This window comes from Chrysemys picta, chromosome 17 (assembly GCF_011386835.1).
Source record: "Chrysemys picta bellii isolate R12L10 chromosome 17, ASM1138683v2, whole genome shotgun sequence".
Lineage (NCBI taxonomy): Eukaryota > Metazoa > Chordata > Testudines > Emydidae > Chrysemys > Chrysemys picta.
Genome location: NC_088807.1, coordinates 4,878,976 through 4,894,181, shown reverse-complemented (window position 1 = coordinate 4,894,181; position 15,206 = coordinate 4,878,976). Strand labels below are relative to the sequence as shown.

At 54.1% G+C, this 15,206-nt stretch overlaps 1 protein-coding gene and 1 long non-coding RNA gene across 5 annotated transcripts in view; one reads left to right on the top strand and one right to left on the bottom strand.

Annotated features, from left to right (window-relative positions):
* LOC101934463 (uncharacterized) overlaps positions 1–14,522 on the bottom strand; it is a 39,239-nt gene extending 24,717 nt beyond the window's left edge. For both annotated transcript variants that reach the window (XR_010593533.1, XR_509522.3), the window contains exons 1-2: positions 14,377–14,522; positions 4,231–4,396 (exon numbers count right to left, since the gene is read on the bottom strand). This is a non-coding gene — a long non-coding RNA (uncharacterized LOC101934463). The remainder of the gene's footprint in view (positions 1–4,230; positions 4,397–14,376) is intronic.
* The window catches only part of NPAS1 (neuronal PAS domain protein 1), a 97,110-nt gene that overhangs the window by 46,806 nt on the left and 35,098 nt on the right, over positions 1–15,206 (top strand). For all 3 annotated transcript variants that reach the window (XM_005283720.5, XM_005283717.5, XM_005283719.5), the window contains one exon: positions 718–791. In XM_005283720.5, the coding sequence (XP_005283777.2) occupies positions 718–791 (74 nt within the window). The remainder of the gene's footprint in view (positions 1–717; positions 792–15,206) is intronic.

The following is a 15,206-nucleotide window of genomic DNA, read 5'->3' as shown; positions in this document are numbered from 1 at the left end:
CCAAGGATGGTTTGGAAAATTCCCACTGGGTGGCGGGTGGGGTCTAGTGGTTACAGCAAAAAGGGTGGGGCTGGGAATCAGGACTCCTGGGTTCTATCCCTGCCTCTCGGAGGGGAGCAGGACCTAATGGTTGGGAGGGTGCTGGGAGTCAGCTCCTTGGGTTTATTCCCAACGCTGGGAGGGGGGCTTAATGGTTAAAGCAGAGATTTGGGAGCCAGAGCTCCTGGGTTCTGTTCCTGCTTCTGCCCTTGACTCACTCGGTGCCTTAAGCAACTTCTGTACCTTGGTTTCCTCCATCCTTCATGTGGGGGTTTACCTGCCCCCCCTCTCCCCCCCCAGCATGCATGTGTCTGAGGCCTAAATCAGTCACGTTTACAAAATGCTTTGAGCTCCTCTGACTGCAGCTGCTAAAGACAGGCAAAGTTCTGTCACTGACTCACGACCCCCCTGCGCTCCTGGGGAGTTAGGGACGTATTCTCTACCATCCCCATTTTACTGGGAAACTGAGGCACGGGGTGGGGTGGGGAGAGTGACTCGGGCAAGAGGAGGGAACTGGAGGTTACTGGTTCCATCAGGCTTGGAACCGGTGTGACCCAGTCCCTCACGATCACACCCATAATGCCAGAGTATCTCGCTGCAGCCTGCACCCACGGGCTGGGGGGAGCGGGCGCCATGCAGCAGGGGTCCGTCTCTGACCGCTTGCATTCCTCTCTGCAGGTCCCGGCAGGAGGAACATGGCAGCTCTGCTGACCAAGCTCTTTGAACAGCATCTGGGAGGACACATTTTGCAGGTGAGTCCCGGCTTCCCAGGAATTAACGGGTTAAAGGGGATGCAGAGGCCAACCTGGGGAGAGAGATGAACTGAGCATTGCCTGGCTAATGGGGAATGTGTGTGGAGGGGGGGATGGGACAATGGTGTGTGTCTATCGGAAAGGGGGACAAACCCCATCGCCAGATGGCGCGGGTTGGGGCGGTGCATGGGGGGAGGGCCTAGGAGCTCAGCAAAGGCTGAACATCAGGGAAAACTCTCCCTGTCTAGCGAGAAGGGGTGAAAGCACCGGGGGGGAGAACAGGGCCCCTCTTCTGTTAAAAGCAAAGTGCACATCCCCCCCTCCACTCGACTCCCCTCCCAGTTCCCTCTCCTCCTTGGCTGGTGAGAGATCCGGTCCCTGTACGGGCCCTGGGGGGCAGAGAACACCCACAGCTCAGTGTGCTCTGCCCACGCCCCCGATCCGCCCCCCATGGGCGCTGGATGTAACAGAACCTGGACCAGCTGCTCCCAATTTCCCCAGGCTATGGGCCTGAACCGATGCCCACTGAAGCCAATGGGACACTTTCCATTCTCTCCAGGGGGTGCTGGATTGGGCCAGACTGGCCTCTCCATCTCCCCTGCCCACCCCAGGCCTAGGGAAGCGCGGCAGGTTTTGGCCGTAGGCTCCACAGGTCACCCCGGGGGAGGCAGCGGATTCATGGTCTCTGCTCCCGGTGCCGCCCTGCCTTGCAGCTCGGAGCCCTGACGTTTCAGGGCAAGCGTGGCTGAGCCAGACGGATCAGGCTAATTATCGCTGGAGAGCTCTCATTACAGCTGTCTAATTGTCAGAAGAGGCATATGGTAATATTTTAAACAGCAATGGTCAGCCCCCTCCCCTTCCATTTCCATCCCCTCAGCCACCCACCCAGGCCAGTGACCGACACGGTGCAGAGGTGCCTGGAGCCCGCCCCGGCAAAGCAATTTCCTTGGGTCCCGATTCTCCGTTGCTTTGCCCTCTGGGGGCCCCGTTCTGCGTGGCTTGCCTTGTGTCGTGAAGTGACTGCCATTCCCGTCGGGTGACCTTCAGCCCCCTCTGTGCACCGGTGTGGAATCTAGCTGTGGCCCCCTCCCAATCCAAAGGGAACGGCCCATGCTTTTTACATGTGAGCACCCATCGCCCCTTGCCTGGTGTCCGCTTTGAGCTCCCAAGCTGTGCAGATCAGGCTGGCCCAGTACTTGGGTTGGAGACAAGTCAGACAACCCCGCGGTACTGCAAACGGGGAGATGGTGCTATTCCATCAGAGGCAGGGCTGACACTAATGGGGCCATAGGGGGCGCTGTGCTGCAGGGAGTGGGATGGGTGGCTCTGTGGGAGTCGCTCTCCCATTCTGAGTTAGTACTGTACTGACCCACTAGGGGGTGCTGTGCTGCAGGGAGTGGGGTAGGTGGCACTCTTCCCCTCTGAGTTAGTGCTGACCCCATGTGGTGCTAGGGGGCGCTGTGCTGCTGAAGATGTCCAAGAGGTGCAAAACTGAAGGCCTGGCTGCTTGTAGTGTGGTCAGATCCCCGTGGCACTTTCCGTGGGATTAGGGATATCGATTCCATCCCGGGTAATTGCACTTTTCCTCCTTAAATACCCCCGCAATTTCAAACAGAAGCAGGATACTTTCTCCCCTAAAACTGCTGCACCATTTTGCTGTGCCACTGTCAGACAACAGCTATGTTCCACCCCAGAAGCGGCTGCCTTTCAGTGCTGGGTGAGCAATCCCTGTATAAGCAGCCCCTGAGCCCCACCCCAGAGGTGGCTGCATTTCAGCACTGGCTGAGCAATCCCTGTATAAAAAGCCACCGTGCCCTATGCCAGAGGTGGCTGCATTTCAGTGCTGCACGAGCGATACATGTATAAATAGCCCCTGAATCCCATCCCAGAGGCAGCTGCATTTTGGCACTGGGTGAGCAATCGCTGTTGTCGTGCCCCACCCTAGAGGTGGCTGCATTTCAGCGCTGGATGAGCAATCCCTGGCTGTTTGCACCTGTTGTCCCGTCAGCACGATCCCATTCTGAGTGTCTATTGCATGACATGGCCATGGGGGCCAGAGAATGGGGGCAGGTTTAATTTGATTTTGTGTGTTAAAATGAGAGCTGTGCCCGAACCAAACCGGGGGGGATCTGCAAACCACCCTCAATGGGCCAGCACAAACCACCAGAGCCAAGGAGTTTGGGGGAGTTCAGAGGCAGATACAATTGTTAGAGATGCCCTCGCTGCCATCCCGTGAGCCCGGCAGTTAGTGCATTTTGCTGCCACCTTTGGGCACTGGAGATTCTCCCCCTGCCCGGGCCAGCAGGAATTATATCGCCCCTGGGGCAAAGGTGAGCTTCTTGAGTGGCTGAATCAGTCAGTAGATTGCTCTGAATGTCCGGAGGAGCCGGGAGGTCCCCGCTAATACATACATGTGCAACTTAGTCTGGAGAACAGGGCACCAGATTGTGAGCCCGCAGACCTGTGTGCCGATCCTAGTCCATGTGACCGTGGCCAGGCCCTTTCCTATCCTGGTGCCTACGGCAAGATCTCATGTGTCTGTGCAGCCCCCAGCACATTTCTGCCACCCCCGCCCCCAATGAGTCCCTGGAGAGGCCTGGCGACGCGGGGGAGCTGTCCTGCTGGGGCAAGGGATTCCCAAACCCCCAAAGATGGAAAAGGCAGGAATGGGGAAATAGAATTTCTGAGGCAGCCACCATCAAACTTTCCCTGGGCGCAGGCAGGAGGCGTCACGCAGCAAACCCGCCTCCGGACCCCAGAATGATGCAGAACGCTGAGTCCAGCTGAGCCCCCCCCCCAGCTTTTTCCACCTACCTGCCATTACGGTAGCACCTGGGAGGAGCCCTATTGTGCCAGGTGCTGCACAGACACTGTCCCCGCTCCAAGGAGCTTGCAGGATGGGGGGCTCTCTCCTGCGAGGCAGTGACTCTGAAAAAGGGTTTTTTTGGGCGGGGGGAGGGGTGATGGATAATCAGCTGACCATGAGCTCCTACTGTGACCAAAAGGGCTGATGCAGAAGCCGGGAAATCTCAAGCAGGAGCGGAGAGGTTATTTTCCCCTCTGTATTTGGCCCTGGTGCGACCGCAGCTGGGAGCCTGTGTCCGGTTCTGGGGCCCACCATTCAAGGAGGATGTTGATGAATTGGAGGGGGTCAGAGAAGAGCCACGAGAATGATTAAAGGATTAGAAAACCGGCCTTACAGTGAGAGACGCAAGGAGCTCGATCTATTTCGCTTAACAAAGAGAAGGGGAAGGGGTGACTCGATCGCAGTCTATCAATATCTATGTGGGGAACAAATATTGAATCATGGGCTCTTCAGCCTAGCAGAGGCAGGTCTAACACGACCCAATGGCTGGACGCTGAAGCTAGACACATTCAGACTGGAAATAAGGTGTAATTTTTTTGACGGTGAGAGTCATTAACCACTGGAACAACTTACCCAGGGTCGTGGTGGGTTCTCCATCGCTGACGATTCATAAATCAAGAAGGGATGTTTTTCTAACACAGCGGCTCTGGAATTATTTCGGGGCAGTTCTCTGGCCCGTGCTATACAAGCGGCCCGTCTAGATGATCCCGACTGGCCTTGGAATCGATGAGCTCACCGTCTAAATAAACCAAGAGAGGATCATTACCTCCAGTTTACTGAGAGGGAAACTGAGGCACGGAGCGATTAAGTGATGTACCCCGTGTCAGCCAGAGCCAGGGTAGAAACCCAATGTCTCTTGAGTCCTAATCTCTTAAGCACAAGATCTTCTGAGAACCTTACTGTCAAGGTCTGCCATCCCTGAAATATCCAAACACCCTGATCGCTCACCCCTCAAAGCACAATCCCCCATCCAGCACTCCGTCTCCTCGCAGGCCTTGCCCTGATGCATATGATTTGAAGGAAAAAACCTACTTAGGGCTTGTCTATACTTACCGCGCTGGTTCGGCGGCAGGCAATCGAACTTCTGGGTTCGATTTATCGCGTCTAGTCTGGACGCGATAAATCGAACTCAGAAGTGCTCCCCGTCGACTCCGGTAATCCTGCTCGCCGCGAGAAGTACGCGGAGTCGACGGGGGAGCCTGCCTGCCGGGTCTGGACGGCGGTAAGTTCGAACTAAGGTACGTCGACTTCAGCTACGTTATTCACGTAGCTGAAGTTGCGTACCTTAGTTCGATTTGGGGGTTTAGTGTAGACCAAGCCTTAGTTATGGTTAAGCTTGGAAGGATTTGACTTTCATCAGTAAATGTCAGGCAACGTTCATTTCACAGCGCACATGGGTGTGGGCACACAAACCAAAGCGAAGAAACATTCTTTCCATCGATAACAATTGAAATGCACAGATAGGCAGCGTAAGAAAAATCCTGCCAGCGAACTCATTAGAGTTGGAGTTAAGGATATTAACTTTGTCTGTTTTGACATGTGACGTTGACGATTTGTGTTTTAACAGTTCTAAAGCTTTAACTTTTACATCTCAGCCCCTACTGTCATTAAATAATTATTGTCTGACCCTCCTCCCCGTTGTCTGTCGCCCCCTCACAATTTCCTGGGACTGTGAAAGTTTCAATCGATAAAAATGTTTCAATAGAGGCTTCAAACCCATCATTTTGCACAACCGTGAAACTTTAAATCGATAAATATCTGCAAAAAATGCTTACAAATAAACATCGATACAACCCATCAAAATGATAGAAAAATAAAACTCCAATTCTGCCAAGCTTAGTTATGGGGCTAATGCTGTTCTTCAAATTTCTGAAGAGCCACAACTAAGTATTGCCTGTTACGGAGAAGGAAGCAGCTATGCATATAAGTAAGGCCCTACCAAGTTCTTGGCCATGAGAAACGCGTCACGGACTGTGAAATTTGGTCTCCTCCTGTGAAATCTGATCTTTTGTGTGCTTTTACCCTATACTATACAGATTTCACGGGGGACAGCAGCGTTTCTCAAATTGGGGGTCCTGACCCAAAAAGGAGTTGCAGGGGGGGGTCACAAGGTTATTTTAGGGGGGTCACGGTATTGCCACCCTTACTTCTATGCTGCCTTCAGAGCTGGGCAACTGGAGAGCGGTGGTTGCTGGCTGGGAGCCCAGCTCTGCAGGCAGCACCGCCGTCAGCAGCAGCACAGAAGTAAGGGTAGAAATACCGCAAACCCCACGTCCCCTACAATAACCTTTGTGATCCCCCCACAACTCCTTTTTTGGGTTAGGACCCCTACAATTACCCCACCATGAAATTTCAGATTTAAATAGCTGAAATCATGACATTTCCAATTTTTAAAATCCTATGACCGTGAAATTGACCAAAATGGACCGTGAATTTGATAGGGCCCGACATATAAGAGCCTGGGGCCCTGGGATGCTGGGGGTGCCTTAGATGCTGATCTTATAGGCAGGCTCATTTGCAATTTGTGGCTGCAGATTTGTCTGCTGGAATCTAAGCTTCCATTTAATTAAAAATAAATAAATCCATCTCTCTAGACCCTAGATCCGTCTCTCTAGACCCCAGAACCAATAAATCCATCTCTCTAGACCCTAGATCCGTCTCTCTAGACCCCAGAACCAATAAATCCATCTCTCTAGACCCTAGATCCGTCTCTCTAGACCCCAGAACCAATAAATCCATCTCTCTAGACCCTAGATCCGTCTCTCTAGACCCCAGAACCAATAAATCCATCTCTCTAGACCCTAGATCCGTCTCTTAGACCCCAGAACCAATAAATCCATCTCTCTAGACCCTAGATCCGTCTCTTAGACCCCAGAACCAATAAATCCATCTCTCTAGACCCTAGATCCGTCTCTCTAGACCCCAGAACCCAATAAATCCATCTCTCTAGACCCTAGATCCGTCTCTCTAGACCCCAGAACCCAATAAATCCATCTCTCTAGACCCCAGAACCAAAATTTTACGCATTTGGGTTGTTTCAGCAAATTGGTTTTGCTGCAAAAATTTGGAAAAAGTAAAAAGAAATGAGAAAAAATGAAAATGCTTCATTTCGACATCTTAAACAAAAGTTTTGATTTTTCACTTTGAAATGACTTTTTATTCAACATTGCCTTTAAAGCCGCCTGAAAACGTTGAAGAGTGGTCAAAGTCGATAGATACGATCGCTAGAGAGGCAGGGCTGGCTCCAGGCACCAGCCCAGGAAGCAGGTGCTTGGGGCGGCCAAGGGGAAGGAGCGGCACGTCGGGCTGTTCAGCGGCAATTCGGCGGCGGGTCCCTCTTGGAATTCCCGCCGAAGAAGAAAGCGGCGCGGTGGAGCTGCCGCCGGAGTGCTGCCAATCGCAATTGCGATCGCGGCTTTTTTTTTTTTTTTTAACCGCTTGGGGCGGCAAAAACCCTGGAGCTGGTCCTGTAGAGAGGGAAGGAAAAGAAAACAGAGACCTGGCATTTCAGGGTCCCAGGCCAGGGTGGGAGGGAATTAAAATGGAGCTGATCCTGAAAACACCACGCCAGGCAGCATGGCAATCTGGGCCGACCTTCAGATCGGGCAGGGTGTCCCTTCCTGGCCCCAGCTAGGTGCAGTCTGCCCTGGGTATTGTTGTCTCCCGCAAAGGATTGTAAAGCTGAAACGGGAGATGCCTTGAGCTCCTTTCCTACCTGCTTTCTAAAGCAGCAGGTTCGTCTCCACAACCGGGGGCAGGAAAGTTTTACAACCAGTTACTTTTATTGAAAAGTTTTGTTTGGCCCGAAACTGTTCCTCCTCCTCTCTCTCCCCCCGCGCCCAACTTTTCGAGTTGCCAAAAGTTTTTGAAAATTTTGTTTTCAGTGAAGTCCCACCCGAAATGATACCCTCCCTCCCCACCCCATTTTTCAGACTTGCCCGTGAAACGAAAAAGCCATTCTTTCCCTAGCTCTAGGACAGGGGCCATAGGGCTGGCATGGCACAGCCAGCTGCTCCAGACAACCTCAAGTGGGTGGGGGCCTTTAAGGAATCTGATTCTGCGCATCCAAAGGCCATTGTGGGGCATTTCACGGGAGCGGGGGGCGCGTTAGGAGGTCACAGGATTGGCCACGGGTTTGATCTGCCAGCTCCGGATCCCGTCTTCCCGGTGAAAGAGGAAATCCTTCATCCACGTGGATCACTCCCATCCCTAGTCAGTATCCTGCTGTGTCACATCGCTGTGCAGCAATGAAACAGCGGCTAGGTTCCACCCCAGAGGTGGCTGCATTTCAGCACCGCGTGATCGATCCCTGTGTACCCTGCAGCTGTGCCTCACCCTAGAGGTAGCTGCATTGCAGTGCTGGCCTGATCCAACCCTAGCAACTGACCCTGTTAGCTGCTAGTCTGATGCAGGCGAAATGAAAGGCACCACAGGCATTTATCTGCAGCCCGCAGAAGCTCCTAGTCTTTGCTACCCGGGCCGCTCCCCTCCAGCAATTACTGCCCGTCACCCAGGCGATGCCATCGAGCCTCTGGATTTGATCTCCAGCTGTCACGAGGAGAGCGGTCGCGACTCGACAGCCGCTGACCCCGGGGCTGACTCTGAGAAGGAGGCTGCCATCTCTGCTCTGCAGGCACCTTATTGATTTGGACAGCCCCTTGCAGGTTCTTAGCATGCAGATTTCCCAGGAAGAAGCGAGCGCGCTCGTCCGATCTCTGAAGGAAACCCAGCAGCACTCCAGCTGCCATTTATCCCCCCCAGTCCTGCTTCCTTCCCACTTAAAGCCGGCGCCTGGGGACTGAGCCACGTAACACAAGCGTGTTTGCACGGAAGGGCAGATCCTCCCTCGCCCTGTGCGTTGCGCAGCCCTGGTGAGCCTCACCCCCATTCTGAGCGGGTAACATTTAGCCTGGGTGCAAGGCATAGCTCAGTGGGGAATCAGGCCTCCACTGATCATGCATCAGTGCATGGATGGCTTTGTCTTGCAAAGGAAATCAGCTAAGTTTAGATTGGGCTTCTGTGGCCTGTGCTTTCTCAGCCTGATCTAAATGCAGCCAGGTTTCCTAGCCAAGACGAAGCCTAAAGGCTCGGCCCGTGCACAACCCTCCGGCCACATCTGTGCTCATCTAACCCACCGGCTCCAATTCCATCTCTCCTCCATCCCTAGTCAATATCCCGCTGCCATCTGCAGAGGAGCTGAGACTGTTGCAGGCCCCAGTGAGGTGTTCCTAGCTGGAGTTCAAGTTGTAGCAGCTTCTGCTTTAGTTCAGGGAATGGGGGCATCCCTGGTTCGCTTGCCGGGGTGTCGCTGCCCCACTCGGACCCGCCGAGCGAGCTAAAGAGAACACGAACCGCCGAGGAGAGTCAATACTCCGTGGGTCTGCATCTTTCAAAAGCCCACCCGGCAGCCCCCCTTGAGACCGACGGAGAACTTCCCCCCTGAGCTCCAGAGCAATTGGATGGGGTGGGAGATGGGGACCTTTCCTGCCTGGGGATGCTCTGTCCTGGGTCCCAAGCCTACAGTTTGCTCTCATTCCAGCTCAGACCAATGGACACTCAAAGCCCATTTGCACTGAGAGTTCAAGAGCAAAATGAAGACCACCCCCACCCCCTGCACCTGCCATGTTAATTCATACTCAGGCTTCCAATGAGGGCCCCAGGGAGCAGAAAGCAAGGGATAAAAAGCAGCAAGAAAACTCCATTCCTGGTGCAAGATCCAGCAAGACAGGGGCGTCACAAGGGCAGATCTGACCCTGTTGTCACAAGAGTTAGACGTATTCGTGCTAACGGAAATGGTGGAGAGGAGATTAATAGTAAGACAGCCCTAGCAGTTATCATGCGTGGATCTCAGAGCACTTTGAAAAAGGTCATCAGTCTTCTGATCTCCATTTTATGACGGGGAAACTGAGGCACAGAGAGGCGAAGTGACTTGCCAGCAGGCTAGCGGCTGAGCCGGGAATAGATCCGAGATCACCTGAGTCTCCGCCTGTCACATTTTGCGGGGGCAACCCAGACCAGTGAGAAGTGGTGTCACTGCTGGTACGGTAACCTTGAGTGCCTTAAAATGTTCAGCTGCACTAGCTCCCAGCCCGACTACGTGTTGAGCAGCTCTGACTCCAGCAGCCTGCTTGTCACCCCCCCAGCCACTCCCTGAGCTCCCCCAGGCGTGGTGACCCCAGCACACCCCCCAGTCCCGACTTTCCCCCAAACCCAGCGCTGGGGAAGCTGTCTTATTAACTCGTGCAATCCCTCACCGGGGCGAAGGCAGGAAGTGATTTTTCGCAGCAGGTCAGTGGCAAAGCCAAGAACAGAACCCAGGAGTCCCCAGTCCCCTCCCGGAGCTGGGAATAGAACCCAGGAGTCCTGAGCCACCCCCCAACAGCCACAGGGAGCAGACAGAGCAAACGCTGCTTCTGCTGCACAGCTCAGCCCCTGGTGCCCGCGTCCCCCCCAAGCAGGGAGGTCCGCCAGGCGCTCGGGACAGGTGTTGTGCACCCAGCGCCGAGGTGAGCAGCCGCGTTATTGAGTTACTGGCTTGTGAGCCGGCGCTGTGCCGAGGGGCAGGGACATAATGTGATTGCGCTGCTCGGCCAGGGCCTTGCAAACTGCATTTCCTCCCCAGCAGCCCCCGCCGCGTCCCAGGCACCTGCTGCCTTCCTGGTACCCAGCGCTCGCCCCGGGACTAATGCAGCTTCATTCCAAGTAATTGCATTATGGGCTGGGGGTAGGGGGCGGGGAGCTGTGGGGACAGCTGCTTTGCAGGGAGTCAGGTGGACTTGTGTGAGGCTGGGGGGAGGAGGGCTGCTGGGGGGGGGGACCCCAGATCTCAGGGTGACCTGCAGTGGAATAGCCTGGTGCTGCCTGGTTCATAGGTTGTAATAGTTCCTCCCCCACCCCCTTTAATTTAACCCCGTGGTTCCCAATCTGCTCCTAAGAGTTGCCCCCTCCAGCGTTACAACGGGCAAATCGCACCGGGATCCCCCCACCAGGACATTCAGGAGCCCCTTGCGTCTCCCCATTCAGAAAGGGAGGGGATGGGTGTGACCCCTGGAAACCTGCTTGTGACCCCCTCCCCCCACCATGGGGCACGCGACCCCAGGCGGGGAGTCTCTGATTTAAGCCATTATCTTTCAAAGGGCATTCAGTAATAATTCATTATAATGCCATATATAGGAGCTATACTTCCGCCATGAAATAGATCCCAGCTCTGGGAGGGGAGTGAGGTCTAGTGGTTAGAGCAGGTGGGGCTGGGAGTCAGGACTCCTGGGTTCTATCCCCAGAGCTGGACGGGAATATGATGTATAGCTTTTATATGGTGTTTTTTAATCGGTGGATCTCAAAGCTTTACAAAGCAGGGCAGTAGCCCCATTTACAGTTGGGGAAACTGAGGCACGGAGCTGGGAAAAGACAGGCCCTCCCATCAGGCCAGTGGCAGCACCAAGAATAGTACCCAGCTCCCCCCCATCTCAGCCCAATGCTGTAGCCATCAGCCCATAGCGCTCCCATGGTATTTGTAACTGGGGGAGCATGCCACTGTGAGGAATAAAGAGATCGCTGCCCAGATGAGCAATGTGGGGGTCAAACCGGGAGGGGAGTGAGTCATTCTCACAAGCCACACCCACAACGCAAGCCCCGCCCACTCAAGACGACAAATTGAGGTGCCATTTACAGTAGATTGTCCCGGTGAGAGAGGAGAAGGAGTTAAATGTGAAAGTTACTATCCCCTCCAACACTGAAAAGGTTTTAAACACAATGGAATAGAATCCACAATCTGTTCTGGGGTGGCCCAGAGAGGGTTCTGCGCCCAGCTCTGGGAGGGGCATGGGTTAGAGCGGTGACACGGGCAGTCAGGACTCCTGGGTTCCTTTCCCAGCTCTGGAATAGCGCATCTGGCTTTGAGCAGCAATTAAAGAGTTAACATTGAGATGTGGCGTGCCATTGCTAGGTTTCAGAGTCAACATGCCACGGAGCTACAGGAGGTCAGTTTGCCTTTCTCTCAGAGCTGTTGGCGGCAGACGTGGTGCATTCGGTTCATGATGCTCAAGGTTTTCTCTGCATAAGACCTAGAGACTTAATGAGACTTTTAAATAGAAGCTGAGATTCCACAGCCCCCCCCCCAAAAACAGCCCCACCTCTGTGAGGTGGCCCAGTTAGACCAACCAACCAAACTGAGAACCCTGTTGCGGCTCAGAGATCAGGTGTAGCTGGGGCCAAGTGCAACCTCCAGTTGGCAAAGTTCTAGAAAATCTGGAGCTGGAGGCAGACTAAGAATCCCCCCCCCCCCCCTTAGACAAAGCATGAGGTGTCCCATATCCGCTCCAGCTCAGACCCCTCTCTCTCTCTGCAACGCAGGGTCTCCGTCCCAGAGCTGGCTCGAGGGAGACAGGCTCTGCTGGACTGGGATAGGGGGCAATGGGTAGGTTCTCCTCCTTTCCCTTCCATACTCCTTCCCTACCTGCCCATTTCCCCTCTTCCAACCTTCCTCCCCCTGCTGCTCCACCTGAGGGCTGCCCACGGGGAAGCCACGCTCGGAAGCTAACAAAGTAAGGAACAGCCCAGCCCACAGCACTCTGTGCCCCCCCCCCATACACACACACACACCCGTGGAAGAGACAGGGCTCCAACCTCAGCTGGCACGGATCTCTCTCCCCAGGGCCAGCAGAGGATCCCAGATGCATTGGCTGCTCAGACTGACACCCAGAACATCCGACATATAAGGCCGTGCCTACTGGTCACTACTGCCCTCCTCTCCCTAGGCCAAGAACAGAACCCAGGAGTCCTGACTCCCAGCCCCACCTCCTCCCCTGCTCAAATCACTAGACCTCACTCCCCTCCCAGAGCTGGCAATAGACCCCAGGAGTCACAGAAATCATTAGAAATGTAGGACTGGAAGGGACCTCAATAGGTCATCTAGTCCATCCCCTGCACTGAGGCAGGACTAAGTATTATCTAGACCATCCCTGACAGGGGTTTGTCTCAGCTGTTCTTAAAAACCTCCAATGACGGAGATTCCGCAATATCGTTGGGTGATTTGTTCCCGAGCTTAACCACCCTGACAGTTAGGAAGTTTTTCCTAATGCCCAACCTAAATCTCCCTGGCTGCAATTTAAGCCCATTGCTTCTTGCCCTGTCCTCGGACGTTAAGAAGAACAATTTTTCTCCCTCCTCCTTGTAACAACCTTTTATGTACTTGAAAACTGTGATCACGTCCCCTCTCAGTCTTCTCTTCTCCAGACTAAACAAACCCCGTTTTTTCAATCTTCCCTCATAGGTCCTGTTTTCTAGACCTTTAATCATTTTTGTTGCTCTCGCTGGACTTTCTCCAATTGGTCCACATCTTTCCCGAAGTGTAGTGCCCACAACGGGACACAATACACCAGTGGAGGCCTTATCAGCGCGGAGTAGAGCGGAAGAATTACTTCGCGTGTCTTACTTACAGCACGCCTACGAATACAGCCCAGACTGACTTCACTTTTTTATGCAACAGCGTTACATCGTTGACTCATATTTCGTTTGTGATCCACTCTAACTCCCAGATCCCTCCTACGTGGCGTACGTTGCATTTGTCCTTACTGAATTTCAGCCTCTTTATTTCAGACCATTTCTCTAGTTGATCATTTTGAATTCTAATCCAGCCCTCCAAAGCGCTCGCAACCCCGCCCAGTTTGGTATCATCCGCAAAACTTTGTAAGTGTCCCTAGCCTCTGTTTGCCAGAAGCTGAGAATGGGCGACAGGGGATGGATCGCTTGATGATTACCTGTTCTGTTCATTCCCTCTGGGGCACCTGCCATTGGCCACTGTCGGAAGACAGGACACTGGGCTAGATGGACCTTTGGTCTGACCCAGTACGGCCGTTCTTATGTTCTTAAGTGTACTTTCTATGCCGTTATCCAAATCATTGGTGAAGATATTAACTAGAACCGGACCCAGGACAGATCCTTGCAGGACACTACTCGATATTCCCTTCCAACTTGATTGTGAACCATTGATAATTACACTCAGTTTTCCAACCAGTTGTGCACCCACCTTATAATAGGAGACTGATTTCCAGCCCCCCTGCGCTAACCCATTCCCCCAGAGCCAGGCACAGAACCCGCTCTGGGCCATCCCAGAACAGACTGGATTCTAGTCCATCATGTTTAAAACCTTGTCGGTGTCGGGAGGGACTGGTAGTTTTCATGTTTAACTCCTTCCCCTCCCACACCTGTAATAAACTTGACATAGGAATAATCTGTTGGGGGTGTGTGCGTAGTTCCCCCCCACCACATCAATTCCCCATCACATGAAAGCCACCCCACTCCCCCAAAAAGGGTGTCAAGTGTTTAATTACTGTTGACCTGTGAGTGGCTCATCGCAACCACTTGATAAAAAAGCAATTTTGTCTGGCAGCGGTAATTAACGCGGCTGAGCATTAACGTGACTGTCAGTGGCATTCATCTCCCATTATTATCATGTCTCTCCATAACAGGGTAGGTGGGGGGGGATTGTGCTGGCACAAATGTATTCAGGCGGCGGCATTCAGAACAATTGTGCCTGTTCCTTGGCTCCGCACGCACGCACTGCCTGTAGCAGAGACCGGAGCTCGCCTGGCGTCCCTGCCCCCTCGGGTCGGTCTGTGGGGCCCTCCCAGCAGTGCTGAGTCCGGCTCCTCCTAGGGCTTTGCCAAGAAGCAGGCCCAGTGTCCTTAACCCTGCTTGCAAGGTGGTGGAGGGACTCACCTCAAGGTCCCATGCGAGGGTAGTGGCAGGGTTTGGAATTGACCCCAGGCGTCCTGGCTCCCAGCCTCTCCTGCTCTAAATGCTAGCTACCACATCCTTCTCCACAGCTGGGGCTAGAACCCAGGAGTCCTGGCTCCCAGCCCCCTCCCTGCCAACTCTAAGCTCATTCCATTCCCTCCCAGAGCTGCGAATAGAACCCAGGAGTCCTAACTCTTATCCCGCCCTGCTCTAACCCCCCCAGCCCCCAATTCCCTTCCCAGGGCTGGCGAGAGAACCCAGGCATCCTGGCTCCCAGCCCCCTCCCTGCCAACTCTAAGCTCATTCCATTCCCTCCCAGAGCTGTGAATAGAACCCAGGAGTCCTAACTCCTATCCCGCCCTGCTCTAACCCCCCCCTCCCCCGGCCCCCAATTCCCTTCCCAGGGCTGGCGAGAGAACCCAGGCGTCCTGGCTCCCAGCCCCCTCCCTGCCAACTCTAAGCTCATTCCATTCCCTCCCAGAGCTGCGAATAGAACCCAGGAGTCCTAACTCCTATCCCGCCCTGCTCTAACCCCCCCCCCCCCCGGCCCCCAATTCCCTTCCCAGGGCTGGCGAGAGAACCCAGGCATCCTGGCTCCCAATCCTGTGCTCAGTTCACTAGACCAGGAAATCAAGGCCAGCCACGGCTTGGGATTGGGGATGGGGGGTGGGGTAAAGAAATCTGCCACCTAAAATCACCCAAGTTTGAAGCCAACTGTACAACTGCATGAAGCAGAGAGCCAGGCAAGCCTGTCTGGGCTGTCCAGTGCCCCCTGGTGGCCAGGCTGGGAATCACGTGCACACTGTGTACAT